The 18,522-nt window shown below is 39.0% G+C and overlaps 2 protein-coding genes across 3 annotated transcripts; both read right to left on the bottom strand.

Moving 5' to 3' along the window:
• Window positions 1-276: 276 nt before the first annotated feature.
• On the bottom strand, window positions 277-4,886 carry LOC117814708 (myoD family inhibitor domain-containing protein-like). The gene is made up of 4 exons (XM_034686181.1): window positions 4,688-4,886; window positions 3,780-3,869; window positions 3,129-3,371; window positions 277-863 (listed from the first exon to the last, which is right to left on the bottom strand). Exons 1-4 carry the CDS (start codon window positions 4,746-4,748, stop codon window positions 592-594), a joined length of 666 nt encoding a protein of 221 aa, XP_034542072.1. The 5' UTR covers window positions 4,749-4,886; the 3' UTR covers window positions 277-591.
• Window positions 4,887-8,494: 3,608 nt separating this feature from the next.
• LOC117814555 (forkhead box protein P2-like) lies at window positions 8,495-18,302 on the bottom strand. 2 transcript variants are annotated; one of them, XM_034685954.1, is made up of 14 exons: window positions 18,095-18,302; window positions 17,608-17,694; window positions 17,106-17,199; window positions 15,840-16,017; window positions 15,301-15,405; window positions 13,415-13,502; window positions 12,987-13,124; window positions 12,131-12,317; window positions 11,972-12,042; window positions 10,857-10,958; window positions 10,621-10,742; window positions 9,481-9,550; window positions 9,283-9,383; window positions 8,495-9,198 (listed from the first exon to the last, which is right to left on the bottom strand). In XM_034685954.1, the coding sequence occupies exons 1-14, from the start codon at window positions 18,224-18,226 to the stop codon at window positions 9,072-9,074; spliced, it is 1,602 nt and encodes a 533-aa protein (XP_034541845.1). In that variant the 5' UTR covers window positions 18,227-18,302; the 3' UTR covers window positions 8,495-9,071. The 2 variants fall into 2 exon arrangements, with proteins under 2 accessions (XP_034541845.1, XP_034541844.1); XM_034685953.1 differs by having other exon boundaries at window positions 8,495-9,201; window positions 18,095-18,299.
• Window positions 18,303-18,522: the final 220 nt, after the last annotated feature.

Raw genomic sequence — 18,522 nt, 5'->3', positions numbered from 1 at the left:
CTGGCCTGATTTGCACAATCTACCAGGGACTTCAGCCCGCGGTGGAAACTCAGACAACAATGGGGGCACAGGAACCTTTCAGTTCCAGGGAAAGTAGTTCTGGGGGCTAAAAGACCCTTAAAAGTGTCTTCTCTTCCCCATCTACAGAGATTCATACTGAGCTAAGCTAATCACCCACTGGCTTCATTTCCACAGGACACAGTCATACGAGTAGGCTGTGTAGTAGTAGTAGTAGTGTCAGTCATCTTATCTTATGAACATAAAACAAATACAGTATGCACTTTATCCAAAGTAATGGATGATTTATTTTATTTTAAGAAGCTAGAAGTCATAAAGGCAGATTAAGGCTCCTTGACTGCATTGGTTGAAGTCCATGTTTGAATATTTCACAGGAACATCAGTGATCCAGAAGGATTGCAGTGTTCAGGCAGCTGATCCAGCTTGTTCTAACTTTGTTGGTCATAAAAACAGATATTCAGTCACAAGATTTGTCAAAGTAGAGTTAGTCTTCCACATTGCTTGTAAATCTTCTCTTTCAGTCTCATCACGTCTTGTATTAAAGTCCACAGAACACAGCGGTCCCACTTCCCCTCAGCTGCGATGGCAGATCTCGCAGCACTCAAGACAAAACTCCAGACACTCGGTGGGCTCACAGCAGGACTCGAACAACACCGAGTGGCAGTGTGCGTTGCAATTGAACTCCTCCACGGGCACATCCTCAACGGCCGAACAGCAGCGGGCGCAAGCGTGGCAGCAGGAGGAGCAGAGGCTGTGGAGGCAGGAGGAGCAGGCCTCCAACACACCCAGGAGCAGCACGGAGCACTGACAGAACAAGCACGCCAGCAGCAGGTGTAAGCAGGAGTCTGTGAGGGGAGGAGAGAATAATTAATTCATAAATATCAAACCTGAGGTCAAAGAAAGCTGCAGTTTGTTCTAAAAGCTGTCAGACTTCATCAGAAGGGGACTCATGATTCTATTAACCCTAAATTAATCTCTGGCATGTTTGTTTGTTGTGCCAACTAGAACTTAAAAGAGGAACCACTCAGCTGCAGTGATCAAGTGTGATTGTGTTTACTTAATCACAGAGCTTCGTTCAGTCCTCGGGGGAAAATCAAAAAGGCCACAGAGGCTGCCGGTGATGAACAACAACCAGGAAGGAGCTGTCACACAGTAATTGCTCTCCTAACCAAATTAGGTGCAGATGAAATTGCATACATTAACCCCAGCGGTGTGTTACGGTGCAGCTTTCGCGATCCTAACCGTTGTATTATTACTCAGCTCCCGTTTTCATCCTCACGAGGAGCAAAGAGAGAGTGAGCTCATGCAGATGGAGCTGTTTCATCCTGTTTACTCCAAGAAGTCAATGAAAAGGAGGTGGCAGAATTCCCTGGGGAGTGGGGTTCAGCGTTTTCCTGCTTAGCTGCTCCAATTATACACCCCCCGCACATAACTTATGCTAATACCTCTATATATGTGTGTAGATGAAAAGGAGCTTGATATGTGGCCACTGTATTGATTTAATGCACAACTTCATAGAGATAACAACATGAACACAATGATAAACAAGGAGTGGCTCGCTGCACGCTTTGATAAAACTGGATGAAAGTGCAGCTTAAAAGTATTTAAGGGAAACTTTTTTTACAGCTTTGTTTTTAAAATGAGAATTATCTTTGAAAGTTTCCTTTCTTTGAAATAATTCTTGTTTATTGTAATTATCAGAAACTGTCCAACAAAGCTGGATAATGAAGCACTATTTGTGATCTCAGCAGCAGATCCTTTTTACATTACTGTCCTGTGTTTTCCAGCAGCACTGAGCCTCCTCATAGTGAGAGTTTGTTCACCACTTGGTGTCTGTTGATAGATATCGTGGTTTTGTGCAAAATCATGATTCAAATTCAGTTTTTCTACAGACTGATTTAGCTGCCACATTGATTTCTGCATTAACAAACAGTCGGATTAAATGTTGGAGTTTCTCTTTAAATTTTTACCAAAGTTAAAACATTTTTAAAAATGGTCTTATCATTGATAGATGATGCAACTTGCTGGGAAAATGGTTAAATATTTATCCTGAGATTCACATAAAGAACAGAGTCTGAGCATAGTACAAAGTGGTACCACAGTTACCCTTATCAACAGACAGTTCAATCCTAATGAGCCCCTTTGTTTTGTAAAACTTAAGAATATACCTTTATGAAAATATAACAGTTTTGTGTTTGTGTGTTTTTTTCAGATTGTTTTCAAGAGAAACAGCCACCTTTGCATCAGAGAGGTAAGGGCAGTAAATTTAGATATTAACTCTACTTCATTTATATTTCACCTTTCATTCATAAAAGCATGCAGCACAAAGCGCTTCAAAAGAACAAAGAGGCAGAAAATACACTGCATTAGATGCAACCAAAAAATAAGATAAAATAAATTAATGAATAGATGGAACAATGAACATAAAATTATTATAAACATAGGATTTTTAATTTATTTTTTTTAAACTAAATGAGTTTAAAAACAATTTGGGCTCTAAAATAAATTAGAAATCGTAAATGTAATACAGAACGTTAAAAATACTATGGCTTAAAAAGAAAAAGAGACTGAAATAGATTCAAATATGTAAAATGTTAAATATGACGATAAGTGTAAATGGATAAAATGATTGTTATAACATGATAGAAACCTTGGATAGGGCTAGACAATTACTCCAAATTACAAGCTGGATTAAAAAGATGGCTCTTTAGAACTACGAGAATTTAATAGTCTTATTTCAAAGCTTTATTTTGAAGCAGTATGATTTCGAGGTTTAGGTCCAAGTTTTAATAATCAAGTCATTTTAACAATGTTTAAAAAATGAAGTCCAGAATTGCTAAAATAAGCTTTTTAACATAAACTATAGAAGCAACAACCAATTCAATTTCGCAATGTTTGGCCAACTAATCAGCCTGATGCTCAGTTTAGAATCCACACTGTCATACTGATGTTAATCCAGACTGACAGATAAAGGCAGAAAATATAATGAACAGTATTGATAAATGTACTTATCTTTAAAGAGATAACTGTACCTGTTTATCATGATGTAAATCTTAGATCTTATTGTACTGTCCTGCTTCATCAACTCTAAGTCTCGTTATCTTCCTTACCAGCAGGAGGTCGGTGGGATTCAGCCACACTGCTCCTGCTCCTGTTAGTGCTCCTGCTCCTCCTGCTGCTGCTGCTGCTGTGCACCGACAGTCTGGATCCCTGCAATCGACTCACAGCCGGCGAGACGGGGGACAGTTTGTGCTTTGAGACTGTGAGGCCACATCGCGAGCAGGTGGGCCTCTTACTCTCTGCTGCCTCCTGTGAGGCCTCTGCTGGTGGGGCCGCTGCCGGCCGAGGCTGGGCTGAGTGAAAAACAGACACACAGGGAGAAGATTGTGTCACTTGATCATGAGAGTACAGGAACACAATGGAGATATTATTTAGATGATATCTCAAAGAAAATATTCAAGTGGGGTTAGGGATCAAAGGAGAGACATATTAGGGTAAGACTGGAGAGTTGAGGAGTGGATCTTTTTGTAATTAAATATTCAATTTCAGCATTTAAACTATAGAAACTAAGCTTTATTAACAACTACTAAATCAAATATTTCCCATAGCCCATTGTGAGACAGCTAACAGTGACTCAGCATCTAACAGCGTACACACTGTACCTTCTCACTAGCTGTGCTTCCACTGATTACTTTCACAGTCCTCATCAAGTCCCAACAATGACTTTAGGTCTCTGTATTGTTCTCAAGGTTTCCACTTACTGCTAATGGAGTCAGTTGGGGTGGTATTTCCTCTGGTAATGGGGTCACATGCTGTAAGGGTTTCCTGTGTGGATTTTAAAGACGCACTGGCTGAAGAGAAATCAGAAAAAAGACCAGCGAAACATTACTTTCTATGTGCGTATAAGGAGTCTTCAAATTCAGGAGACTTTTGCTACTTTTGTTTATACGTTTGGAAACACCTTCTCATTCAAGGGTTTGTATTTATTTTGATTATTTGAAACACTGTAGATTAATACTGAAGACATCAAAACTATGAAAGAACATATATGGAATTATTTAATGAACAAAAAACATGTCTGCTTCATGAAGTGGTCTCCTGGAATGGTTTCTAATTAACATGAGCCTTGTCAAGAGTTCATTTGTAGAATGACTTGCCTTCTTAATGTGTTTGAGACCATCAGTTGTGTTGTTCAGAGGTAGGGTTAGTACACAGTGGATAGTCCTTTTTGACTACTGTTGTAATCCAGATTATGGCAAAACCAGATTATTTCATAGTTTTGATGTCTTCAGTATTAATCTACAATGTCCAAAATAATTAAGATAAATCAAAACCTTTGCATGAGAAGGCGTGTCCAACTTTTGACTGGTGGAGTATAATGTTTGGAAAGTCATATAGTGCATTGTTTCACTATAAATAAGAGGTTCCAGTTGGAACTTTAAGGGTCCAATGATGTCGTCATGTTTTGGGGTTTACCATTTACCCTGGTGTGAAGTTTCTTAGGGAAACCTTTTAGTATTATCAGGACAAAAAATGAAAACATAAGAGGTGATGATTTAGCTGTATGTCTCCTTTGTTGCAGCAGTTAAAGCTTAAAAATCTGTATTTAGTATGTGTTGAAATAATCAAAGCTTTTGCAGCTGATGCGGGTTAAATCATGTGTACTTGCCTTCAGTCGGGCTGCTCAGTCCCCCTGTCCCGTCCACAGGTGAATGGTCTCCTGGTAACATGTTTCACACTCATGACTGCTCAGTTTCTCTGTTTCGCTTTTCAAACGTTCACATCTTCTGCGTCTGTCCGCACACAGAGGTCAGGAAACCTCCAGCAACACCCAACATGCCGGCCTGAGTCACCACTCAGGAGACCGTGAGCTGGACTGTGTGTGTGTGTGTGCGTGTGTGTGTGTGTATTTCTTGTTGTTTTGCAACTTAATAACACTCCCCTTCTCAGAGCAGACTCCTGAGTGTTAGCCCTGAATGTGTCGATCACAGAACAGCAGATACAGCAGAGGCCGGGGTGAGTGACTTTAGGTTCCTCTGTTCTGCTTTTAGTCACCTAACACAACAGAGACACATGCCCCACAAGTGTGTTAGCTCAACACTGTATGCATTAAAGCGCCCCTGCTCCCTTATAAACACACACTCAGATAACCTTGTCAGTTTGACTTATGACTTATATGAGAACATCAAACATAAAGGAATAACTTATTTCCCAGTAAAAATAAAAACAGCAACAACAAAGTATACACATTTTTATTGTCTGATAACCTACCATGCTGTAGGTGACACAAAGTGATCCACTACACATGGCCAAAATAGACTTTGTTCACATTTCCATTGGAAAAATTCTTTATAGGTGATATGTAAGACTTTTTAAGACAGCAGGATGACGTTTTTTTAATTATAAAACACAACATACACATGAACTGGACCATTGATTGTCTATAGAACGGACAACAGCACTTTATTTTGGCCCATTGTGATCTTTGAAGCCAAAAGACTGCCTCCACAGGCGCTTACATATTGTGCTAGTGTAGCCAAGGCATGTACAGGAACACCCTGGCTGTTAGCGTCCCGGGACTGATGCCACACCCACAATGCTAACCAAAACATGCATCAAACTTACCGTTAAAACATTGAAGATCCTTCAGGCAGGTACAATCCACAGTAGAACTGATTCTTATGTTGATTTGAAGCAGACACTCATGCCTTTGGAAAGTTGTGTTTGTTACGTTTTCTCTCTCCAGTCCTCCTCTACTCTGCTAATCCTCTTTTTAAAGTTAAATAACACAGTTAAAATAAACCTCTCAAGAATTGAACACTTAAGTCAGCACAATGAGAACTGAGAATGTCAGAAACCATATTCGAATATAATATAGGGCTGCACGGTGGTGCAGTGGGTAGCGCTGTTGCCTCACAGCTAGAAGGTTCCTGGTTCGAATCCCCGGCCGGGCAGGTGCCTTTCTGTGTGGAGTTTGCATGTTCTCCCCGTGCATGCGTGGGTTCTCTCCGGGTTCTCAGGCTTCCTCCCACAATCCAAAAACATGCTTAGGTTGATTGATCACTCTAACTTGCCCCGTAGGTGTGAGTGTGTGTGTGAATGGTTGTCTGTCTCTCTGTGTTAGCCCTGTGATAGGTTGGCGACCTGTCCAGGGTGTACCCTGCCTTCCACCCGAAGCCAGCTGGGATGGGCTCCAGCTCCCTGTGACCCCTAACGGGATAAGCGGTCAAGATAATGGATGGATATATTCGTCTCGTATTTTAACTTAATAGGCCTTTCTTCCATCTGTTAACATTAAGGAGGCGGGGCTTATGATCAATACTGCAGCCGGTCAGCAGGGGGAGCTCTAAATGTTTTGGTTTCACAGTCAGTGAACACATAAGGTGTCCTTTTTAATATACAGTCAGTAAATATATAAGAGGTACCAGTTTGTCAAAAGGGGGTGCCAAAATAAACACAACCCAAAAGTTACTCACATGAGCTTTAATTGATCTGTGTGTAAAGACTGATGAAAATTACAAATCAGTTTCATACTCTGTATTGAAAAATGCATCAAATTGCATTATTCCTATGCAATCAACAAAACTAAATTCAAATATTCTACATATTTACTTCATAAAATGTATGTCAAACACTACTTCATGTGTAGTCTGTAATTTGTGACTATAAAGAAGTTAAAACAAAATATAGCTCTACATAAATAATTGTTCACAAACAGTGACATTTTAATCTCTGTGTGAGGGAATATTGTTTTCACAGAAGCAGATTTCATGAACATATTAGACATCTGGTCGACAGCATCGTCATCATCAGTTCAGGTTGATGAAGACGTTGAACAGAGCCCTTTCTAAGGGGCTGTTGACTAAGTGCTGTCAAAAGTGCCGCGTTGAAAAAACATGTTGACTCGCCCGCCTCGCAGTGAGTGTGTGGCACATCAAAGCAACACTTAAGTGACGCTGTTGAAGTTGTCGAGCACCATGCTAACTTTCAGTCAGTGAACGCAGCGTGTGGAGGCAATCAGAGGGAAATGTCATCTAATGGGCTGACAGCGAATCAAAGGAAAGCCCTGAGAGGCAACAGCAAACTTAAAGCAAACTGCTTATCAGCCCAGACAATTACTGACATTAGTCAAAACAAGGAGCTGTGAAAAGTGAGGCCTTTGTTCTCTTTTTGATTGTGAAGGCTGCAGTTACAGCTTCACTTCGCTGTGAAGAGGAGGCCGAGTGATGCAGCCATGAATATTTATTTTAGTATTCCACACATGAATGCTCAGGAGAATGCTTTTAGTCGTCTTCAAGAGAGAAACAACCTCGAAAATTAACAAAGACTGTGTTTAAAAGGAACAATTTTAACATAGTGAGGTAATTTAGTCTTCATGTTTGTGGTTGGTGTTTTAAGACATTGCTCCGTGATGTCGTACAAAGCCATGAGCACCTTTTCTCTTCCTCAATCGTTGCTTTAACTCAAGCTCTGAAAACACACAACCAAATAAAATAAATGTGGTGTTAAAGCAATGATGTAAATACACTCTGAATGTGTTTAAATATATTTATTAATAGTCTGTTATCATAATTAAATCCAGACAGATTTTGAAATGTTATTATTTAGGACATGTATTAACCATGTTCTCTGTTTATCTGCTTACACACACACAAACATGAGAAGCGACTGAAACCAGAAATATCATTTTTATTTCGGTCAGATTTTCAAACATCCATCATGGCAGCATGTTGTATCACTCCATCAGGTGACCTGATGTTTTTAGTGTCTAATTCTTACATTATAGCTCGGTTTAAAGGCTTACATCAAATACATTTTGTCAATGCCATCACAACGATCAAAAATAAAGAGTATTAATTGACAATGAACATAATCCAACACTTCTGAGCTACAGGATTTAACAGAGGGAGATGTTTGTTCACAGCGTCTTTGATAAATACGTGATATATATAAATGAAATGTTGGAGCGTTGTTTATTATAGCAGGGCCGTATAAAAGACACACTGTATGTTACACACACAGAAGAACAGGAACAGACACAGGACATGATATTTTCTATGTACAGAGACGACAAAGAAGCACAAACTATTCATGTGTCCCCAAATATCATCTACATAAATCCTCTTTCTTTAAGCAGTGATGCAGCAGTCTCATTCAGCCTGTGTTATTTCTTTAAGCTATCACAATGACCAGACAATATTTTAATTTACTAACTCACATCGTCATTTACTTTGGTGTTTGGAAGGTATCATTTACACAACATGATGATTATTCATGTGGACACTTATTGACTTATTCTTCCCCAAATTAACAGAAACAGACATTTTTTTAGTTACTTAAATTTGATGAGTGTTGAAGATGCATTTTTTTCTCATTTAAATAAGACAGGGATGTTCAAATGTCGGCAATTTTGCAGCTTTGAACAAATTGAATCCAGTATTTAAAGGTACAGTGTGTAGAAATGGGAACATCCATTCTGTCCTACAAACATGGTGGTTCAAGATGGCGGCCTCCGTGGTAGAGGACCCGCTCCTTATGTAGATATAAAAGACTAATTCTAAGTGAACAAAAACAATGTGATTTATATTCAGGTGATCATAAACTCAATTAAACATATTTAAGAAATTATATTTAATTTCTACCAAATCTACTCTGCTGAATGCCGTTAAACTTACACACTGCACCTTTAACGGAAACATTTCAATCCTTGATCAAACATTGAGCCTGTTAGTGTAAAAGAAATGTAATGTTTAACTGATCACAATAATATTTCACTTCTTTTTCCTAGAGGATCAAATATTTTTTCAAAAGACAAGTCCTGCTGACGTCGTCTTTCACAGATGACAAATTCAGATTAGTATCTGAGAGTGTGAGTGGATAAACCATATAACCAATCACTGCTCTGAATGGTGCCAATTTTAAATTAATTAGACCAAATTAATTTGTAATTTGTTTGAGATTTTTAGACAACAAACTCAAGTGAAAACAATAAACAGTGGGATACATCTCTTTGTCTTTGCAGTCGACTGTTTTAAGTTTGAACCGAACTTTTGTCATTCGAGTTCATAAAAATCTTCCTCATCATTCTCGGCCTCGTCCTGCAGATCGGCTGCTTTGACTGTCGCCATCAGAGATCCTTGGTCAGTCAAAGTCAGAGCTTCATCTTTAAGGAAAAGAGACCTGCTGGTAAACACAAACACATTTGAATCAGCTGCACGCCATTCATGTTCATTATTTTTAAAGAGTAAAGTGAACAAATCTTACTGCTGGATGCTGTGCCTGTTCATTCCTTTGTTCTGACTCTTGGAGTTTCTGTTAACACAGTCCCTCTTCAATCCTGGCAGAGAAGCCTCAGCCAGTGCTGTCTGTGAAAAGAACATGCAGAATCAAACAGTGGCTTTAATTAGTTCAAACCCAGGAAGTTAAAAAGCTACAGCTGAAGGAAATCTTAATAACTCTCACCTTCAATCCAGCATTTAGGACAGTCCCAAAACTCAGGCTGGAGGACACGTGTTTGATCAGTGATGGACTCCTGCAGGATGACAAAGGTGAGCTCATCATAATACATCTCTTGGCAACATTAGTTTGAGGCGAGGTCTGTTATTCACATGTTCATTTAGACACAATTATTATCAGAACGCAGCCTCAACTGAAGTCTTAAAGTTGTCGTCAGGATCAGTGTAGTTATATTTGTTTTCAATTTACTGACACCTTTAACCAAAGACAGAAACAGATACTTCACTGCAGATCAGGGACTTTTTTATTTCTAGCAATTCATCTTTGCTTAAAACACACCTTTTTGCGTTGGCTTTTAATATCTGTTGAGCGAGACATCCCAACATTTTATTTTGCTTTATTTATTATGGCTATTTTGTTGTGTTATTAATGTCTATTATTTTTAAATAATATTTGCTTTTATTACAATTGGGATTTTGAACTTGTACAGCACTTTGGTCAACAGCAGTTGTTTTAAAATGTATATAATCTATATAATCAACTCTGACTTGACTTATCTTACATTGAATTAGACACAGTTTGTAGAATTTGCTGATGATGACAACACTGATGTCAAACACCTTGCTGATATTACGAGCATAATTAAGCAGGACACTGAGACTGGTGACACATTAAAAAAAAACTACAAAACTCTTAAAAAAAATAAACATAAAAAACTTTTTTTTTTACAGTCACCAAAATTGTGTTTTCACATGTTATGAAGAAATTAAGTTTTAAAAGCTCAAGGTGAGAGGAAGTGTTGAGAGTCTGCTTTAAAGCACCTCATGCTCTCCCTTTGAGGATAAACTCTGGTATTTTTCTGCCTCTGATACTTAGATGGCATGTGCAGACATTTTTCGTAGTCAGATAGAGTTTCATTTTGTATTTTTTTGTACCAGTCTCCACACTTTGATTGATATCTCAGAAGAGATTTACGTGCATTGCCTCTGTGGGGTTGATGCATGTTGGAGGCAGATGTTTGAGTATCTTTGCTGCAGCCCTTTTTGACAATGAAGCCGTCTCACTTTTATTGAATTACATGAGTTGTCACTCTTTGTGGACGCCTTCATTAGAGCGCTGTGATGTACAGAGAGTGATCTACTGTACCCCGTGATCTTCTGGGATCTCCTCCTCTGGTATTCCACCTCGTCCACCGTCCACACGGCGCCTTTCACGTTCTCCACACGCACAAAACACTTGTGCAGGCTGAGGTTGTGTCTCACTGCATTCTGATCCACAGAAAAATCAGGGAGTGGAGAGGATCATTAGTGAGCATGTGCTGCATAAATCAGGTACGACACACAGTGGGATCAGGGAGGTGATTATCTGTGAGTGTGTGATACCTTCCATGTGGCAGCGTTTCGGCGGAAATAAGCGAACGTCCGCGTGAACCAGTTGTATATCTCGTTCAGTGTGAGCTGCATATCTGATGTCTCCATGATCGCCTGAAGATGGAGGGGAAACATATAGTGCACAAGATTAAATTTAAACCCTTAATTTTCAACTATTTATCCAAGAAAGGAGAGGAAGTTACAAAACTTGAAATTCTTTTTGCTTTTCAAATCTATGAATCAACATTCACAGATGATGTTCACCACACTTAAACAAGGAAGAAGTGAAGCTGTTTATAAGGTCTTTCATTTATCATTATTTATCCATGTGTTTTTTTTAAAATCAATTATTTGATTTTAAAAATTCCTTAAGAAACAGGCAAAAGCAACTTAACATGTTTAGATTCTTCATTAATAACCATCACTGGTCCAGAAACAAAGATGTTTGATTTTCTGCCATTGAAAACTTAAAGAACTAGAAAACAATCATTTAAGAAACTGGACATTTTATTTATTTGTTTATATTATAAATCAGTTGTTAAAATTATTTCCATTAGTTTTATGTTGGTGTTTCAGCTTTAGAAGTAAAATTAAACTAAATAAATAAGCCTGCATGGCCAACTCTTTTGATAAAGATACATAATATTAAATTAGTTGGCTTCAGTTTTGATAAAATGCCTTTGTTTGAAATATTTTTTGTAGAAAATGTCCAAATAATCTTCTCTTAACTTCTCAAGTGTGATTAATTTCCTGTTATTGTCCTCCTTGATATCAAACTGGATATCTTAAAGCTTGTGGACAAAACTAGACGTTTGAGAACAGCAGTGCTGCCTTTTGGAAACAGTGAACAACATTTTCAAAAATGTCTATTTATCCACCAAACAAGCAAAACATGTCTCTAAAGAACTCTAATGGTGAAAAGAATTGTTTCTTTTTCAGCATTACCTCCAATAGTGAGATGTTAACAGTCAGAAGATAAAGGAACACAAAATTGACAAAAGCCTAAAGAAAAAAAAGCCTAAAGACGAGAACATCTAGATGCTGTGCTAAAATATTACATCTCAATGCTTAAAACAATATTCAAAGTTAAGATGAAAAAGAATCTCTTCGTTTCCATCTCACTGTACCTGTCGTATCAGTGTTGCGTAGGTGAAAGGTGGTCTGATGTCTGTGTTCCTGTAGAGCTCGTACTCATTTTCTGAAACAAGACAAAACACAGTGAGTGTAAGCTGAAGGAAAAGAGAGTTTTAATTTCTGCTCAAATCAGTTATTAGTGACTTGTTTACCTGTAGACAGCAGGTAAGCCAGTGGGTGATGATGATGTCTCATGGCCCCGATACATGACGTCTGAGTAGACTCTTCCTCACAAGCCAAGGAAGGAGTGCTGACCCGTCCCAGAGGTTGGGGAGACACCTGGGCAGAGTGTGACGGGCTCAGCGAGGACAGGCTGTTTGTGACTGACACTGAACCGAGCTGAGGGCGACACAAGCAGACGACGGAAGTTAACAAAGAAACTGACGGGGAATCAAAACAGAGGAGGGGGAGTGTAACAGAGCGATTTGATGCGCCTCCTCAGAGGTGATCCCGCTAATATCAACAGAAGAGGGAAGCCAATTATTGTTAATTAAAGGGTGAAATTGTTTGGTGAGTGTTGTGATTACGGAGAAATATTTGCAAGATTAACAAATGATTAGCTTCCACATTATCAAGAGCATGTCTGCTGTCTGGAAGCACAAAGGCAGACATCTGGTGCAAACAGCTGGAAGAGGAAAGGAAAGGAAGGGAGACTAAAGCACCTGGGACTCACATCCTCATGTGAGAGGCACTCAAAAGGAGTGGATATCTACACAAAACATTTCAAAGTTATGGTGAAAAGGAACAAAAAGTCACACTTTTAAAGAAATGCCTTCAAGATCAGGTGCGATTCAACTTTTGAATGGAGGCCAGGTATTTCCACGCTTCATCTCTACCCTTTATATGCCCCTGTGTTTCATTATCTTTGAAAGTCTCCAGGTCGATTACACTTCCACTCTCTGCCACTAAATGACTTGAGTTTTGCTTACTTCTCCAACATGCCGTTCAGTTTACGGATCACATACTTCGTCTTTGTTGCTCACACTACCATTACTGAACATTATCTACCTGCAGATCACGTGGGTCAGCAGCCGTATCAGATTGTGGTGACTGCAGACGCGCCGGTGCAGAGATTGACTGAGCTTCTAAAGACGGCAGGTGAAGGTGAGCCATCATCGCTCGCAGACGATCTCGTTCTTTGCAGAGCTGTTGGAGGAGAAAAAAGGGACAAGACAGTGAACAAATATATCTGAAATGGAAGGCTGTGAACCAAACAAATATTGCAAAGAACAATTCTCTGCTGTGTCAAAAATCAGGAGAAAGGCTGCATGTGTGTTTTAGCAGAAAATTCAAATCAACTCAGAGAAAAAATCCAGTGTAGCAAACTATGAATATCATTGTAGATATTTTTTTTAAATTAAGAAACCTGTGCAACCCAAACTTTCCATCAGCAATGGATCTAAGTTTTTGGATGTCTTAACAGAAGTTGTGCATACCTGAAGCTCAAGCTGCTGAACCACCTGCATCTGGACTCTGCACTGTGCTGTACTCCTGTCATCCAGAGCATGCTCACTGCCTAAGTGTCTGAAACACAAACAGGGTCAGTTAATGAATATTAGTATCTTTGAAGTAACAAATAATGGAAGTCTTTAAGGTTCTGCTACAAACAATTAAAACCTGTCAACATCTGTCAAAACGCTCGTTCAGGACACTCCTGCATGATTTTAGTGCTTTCTTCGCCAAGATATGCTCAATTTTGAAAAGCTAAATGTTTATATTGATAGCAGTAAAGTGGATTGGGCTGCAGGGGAGATTTGATAGACATGTTTTATTTATTTTTTTAACATTGTAGGACGCCATAGTTATAACAAACACAGGCTGACTGACTTTGTATCCCCAGTTTACTCCAATTCTGTCAAGCTTAGATCAGAAAAGCCTAATTTTCTTCCAACATGAAGAAGTCTTTAAACAGTACTATAACTCCTGCATGCAAATTAACACTTTAATTTACTCTCCCACTGTATTCTTCTATCTACTATCCATCTCACCACTATCATCTCTCTCTCTTCATCTCCTCTATCCCTCTTTCCAACTCCAACTCAGTCTCAGCAGATGTGTGTCTAACATGAGTCTGGTCCTGCTTGAGGTTTCTGCCTGTTAAAGGAAGTTTGTCCTTGTCAGACTGAGTCATGTCTGTAAGATGGGACTGGAACTTATCCTGTCTTGATGTTGGGTCTTTGTTAATAATAGAACATAGAGTACGGTCTAGACCTGCTCTGTTTGTGAAAGCGTCTTGAGATAAGTTTGTTATTTGGCACTATTCAAACAAAGATCGATTGATTTGTTTTTTAGTGTTAGTTTCAGCTGCATACATTTTCATACAGGATAAATACTTTTTAAAGTTTATTTGGCTTTTGCTTATTACAGATAGTGTTGTGAACAAGGGAATATAAGGGGGTCAGATGCACCAAAGAGCTAACAGCTAAGGGCTCGGCTATGTGTTGGGTGCTGCCAACGCTACCAATGAGCCACACAGATGCATCATGCACAAGATATTTAAGTTCCTTAGGTTATTTGCAAGCAACAAGTAAGGAGAATATTTGATAGTTGCAAAAGCAGTGTCTCATTTATTTTACTTTTGCACCAACCCCCCAAAAAATACCAACAGCATTCCCTCGAAAGGTATTTTTTACAGTTTTGTACATATAAGGAAATATAATTTATCATTTCTTTATCATTATTCTTATTTCTCAAAAGTGAAGCACAGAGATTTTTAACTTCTGTTTCCTGAGTTAATATAGTTTAAGACTGTAATGTGGTGAACAGCTTAAAATTGTTATTTCTGTGCAGCAGACTGATTACTTTTACTCGCCTGATAAAGAGTTCAGGAAATACCTTTACATGTCAATATCTGTAAGGGTTGTTTGACCTACATGTGTTTAATTGGACTGCTAACCATCCCAACATCTCACCTCAGTACCATGGGTGCCCGAGCATTCAGCTGCTCAGCACCAAGACTCTGGAACTCCCTCCCCCCACACATAAGACAGTCAGACTCCATCACATCATTCAAATACCAACTCAAAACTCACCTGTTCAAATTAGCATATTCCCTCTAACTGGACACTCTGCACTTCACTTGTTTTTATGTTGATCTTCTGTTTTAATGATATTTTAATGATGACTGCTTTTACTCTCTGTAAGGTGACCTTGAGTGACTTGAAAACATATTAATGTCAGAACAATGGATGCATATTCCTGTGACAATCATGTTAAGACGAAACCAGGACCATAAATGTATCAGAGCATAACTTTGAATTATGAGCAGAAAAGGCATATAGAATGGAAAAGTGATCTGCATTAGGATGGAGTAAACTCTTACTTGATAAACTGGCTGAGGTTTTCACACACCCACTCACATCCAGGCCAATTGCACACACCGTGAGTGTAGAGAGCGTGTGTAGCAGTGCGGTCAGCTTTTACAGCACTAGACGAGGATGAAGGGAAGAAGAGTAAAGGTATTATTAAGATTAAAAACACAGCAGTCAGACGACAGTAATAAAACACACAGAAGCTTTTTGTTTTCTTTGCAGGTAGCAGAAACTGACAGAGAGAGGTGGAAGAGAGCACGGAGAAATAAATGGAGAACTATTTACTTTTGATTTGGGACATGAAGTCGTGTAAACTTTTTCTTTTGCTTGAACCACTTCAGGTGGCGGAACACAAAGCAAACAAACAAGACAAAATATGTGGTCCCGAGGGGAATTAAAAGTGAAGTCTCGCCTCAAAAGCAAACACCTCCCCGCCCGCACCTCCAGAGAAAGAAAACGTCTACAGATGACGAGTCTTTGATGTTTACAAAAAAAAAGGCAGTCTCATCTCAGCTCGCACATTAACAGCACACACACAGACGTATCGTACCATTCTGCCCTGCGAGGGGGAGAAGTCTGCTGCTGGTCCGCCTTCACTTTCTTTGAGACTTTTGTTGACATTGGGTTGTTAGCAGAGTCCTGCTTGACCTTACAGGAGGTTTTCTCCTCAGTTAGTTCATTGGTGAGCTCTTTCCATAGCTGCTGCATCTCTGCAGGGCAAAGTGCACCTAAAAACACGTGAAAAACACACAGGACATTCAGATCTCTAATCTGTAGTTTTACATGTTGCTCAATAAATTATCCCCTCATATTACACATAAGAAACACGAGAGACAGCAGACATGCATGCAAATAGCTCAGTGACTTATTGATCCCAAATTATGATATTTAATCTACAGTGGGAACAGTTTTGCTGTTAGACTGTGCATCTCTCACTTTTTCATCTCTTATGGACTGATGATACTGTAGTCACTGTAATCCAGTTATAATTGTCACAGCTACAATTTCAGCAAGGAGGATTTCTTTGCTTCAAGATTTCAGTTGTTTTTTTGTTGTTTTTTTCCCCATGAAGTGATCCAAACTATGACTGTATAAAAAAATGAATGTAGTATCCGTGACTTCACCCATCTGTTCCTGAAGCTCAGATTTGAAGCCTATCGTCAATAGCGTGAGGTAAAGAGGCGGGCCTTTAGCCTTTTTGCTAACAGCTACAGGGTGCCCGCCTGTCAATCAATTCAACCATGTCCTTATTTAGGCAAAACTTGTAAGTTTAATATCTTTGAAAATACTGAGTTATAAAAAAATGTACCCCCTGTACAGTGTGTGCCAATAGAGAAATTAGCTACTCAGACCTAAACTGTTTTTTGAACCAGGCTGTAAACATATTTATTTCTGCTGCAAAGATCGTCTTTTTTGAATGGGTGTGTATGTGGTTTCTGGTGTTTCTGCAGCCAGCCTCAAGTGGACGCTCGAGATGAACTGCAGTTTATAACACTTCCACATGGGCTTCATATTTTAAGACCGGAGGTTGCCGCTAGATCCAAAACTAACAAACGTTTTCTCTCTGACAAAATCATATCAAATATATGCCCAATCCATATTTTTGTCTCTGTGTTATCATACAGCTTCTTATATGACCCTACAGTTAATTCAGTGTCAGATTTGCAAACATATTTACAGATGAAACACTCAACAGAAATACAAAAGGCCCACAAGAAATTAACTAGCTGACATCAACACGCCTTATCAAATGGACTGCAAAAAAGAGGTAGAACAAAGACGAAAAACTTTAGTGTAAAATGTTAAACACAGTGACCTGGAGAAAGGGCAGGGGAGGACAGGGTTGGTCTGTGCAGAAGCTGCTGCTGGAGCTGAAGGAGTTGCTGGAACACAAGCTGCTGTGCTGGGAGCTGCAGGACGAAGACAGAGAAAATGAGACATGTCACTGAAAACGTGAGGCGGCAGTCATAAGAAGCTCTACTCACTTTTCTTGCCTCCACACATCTTATTCATATTGTAAAACATTATGCATCTATAAATTGTATGTTCTAAATTTGTGCTGTCATTTTTGTGTAAGTGTTTTTATGACATGTGCTGCTGACCTCTTGGCCAGGTCACCCTTGTGAAAGAGATCCTGATCTCAGTGGGTTTTTTTACCTGGTTAAATAAAGGTTAATAAAATTCTTCTCTTACACATAGGGTATCAGTTCTTTTACTACCTACTCAATAGCACTTTTGCTCTCAGATGGATATGCAGCTTCAGTACAAAACAATCAAACTAACTGGGCAAAAATCTTGAAGTTAAATTAACTGCTGACCTCTTTAACCTTCTTGCTGGGCTGATGTTGAAGCAGCTGCAGGTGAATCTGTTGTTGTTGCTTCTTGTAGAACTCTTTCAAGTGTTGCTAAAGATAATTTAGGATAGTTGTATTACACACATCATTATACACAAATCATTTTCAAACAACTCACAGTACTATCAAGCTAAAGTTACCAGCTAGCTAGCAAATATGACTATTGATATAAGTAAACGATATAATTTAGATAATTATTTTATTTATGAATTCATTTAAACATGCTAAGTATGTATTATTACAAATTGGATCAAATAACATTATCTGATTAAGTTTTAATTTAAAACAACTTAGCTAACTAGCTAACCAACACTTGCGGCTAATGTTGGTTGCTTTACTCTAAGTTGTTTTAGTTTGCTTTAAGGGAAATATTAGTTGTATTTTGATGTAGGGTAGGGTATGTAGGGTATTATGAAGTTGTTGTTGTATTAGTGTTATTTTGCTTTAATACCTGCTGAAGCATTAGAGCTTGTTGCTTCTGTTGAATCAGAGCCTGCAGCTGGTTGGGCGACAGAAGCTGCTGCACCTGCTGGGGAGCCATCATTGCCAGAAACACCTTGAAAAAGAAGAGGAAGAATAACATAAGAAAGAAACAGACTCTACTGAGAGAAGATCGGAGGACAAGAAGGCAGGTGTCAGGTGTTTAACAGCTATGACTGTAGAATAGGAAATCTTCAATCCAATTACAAAACAGTGCAGTCATCTCTTTGTGAACAACATCATGCTGGATTGTGTCATTGACCCTTAATGAGGTGGGTGATAGGCTGACCAGTTAATTAGCAACACAATTACATGCTTGTTGTGACTCCTAATAGAAGTGTACGGGTATTAATAAAGGCAAACACTCGCAGAATAATAACCAATCTGCACTGAGACCAG

This window comes from Notolabrus celidotus, chromosome 6, assembly GCF_009762535.1.
Source record: "Notolabrus celidotus isolate fNotCel1 chromosome 6, fNotCel1.pri, whole genome shotgun sequence".
Taxonomy (NCBI): domain Eukaryota; kingdom Metazoa; phylum Chordata; class Actinopteri; order Labriformes; family Labridae; genus Notolabrus; species Notolabrus celidotus.
This window is presented reverse-complemented; position numbering and strand designations above follow the sequence as displayed.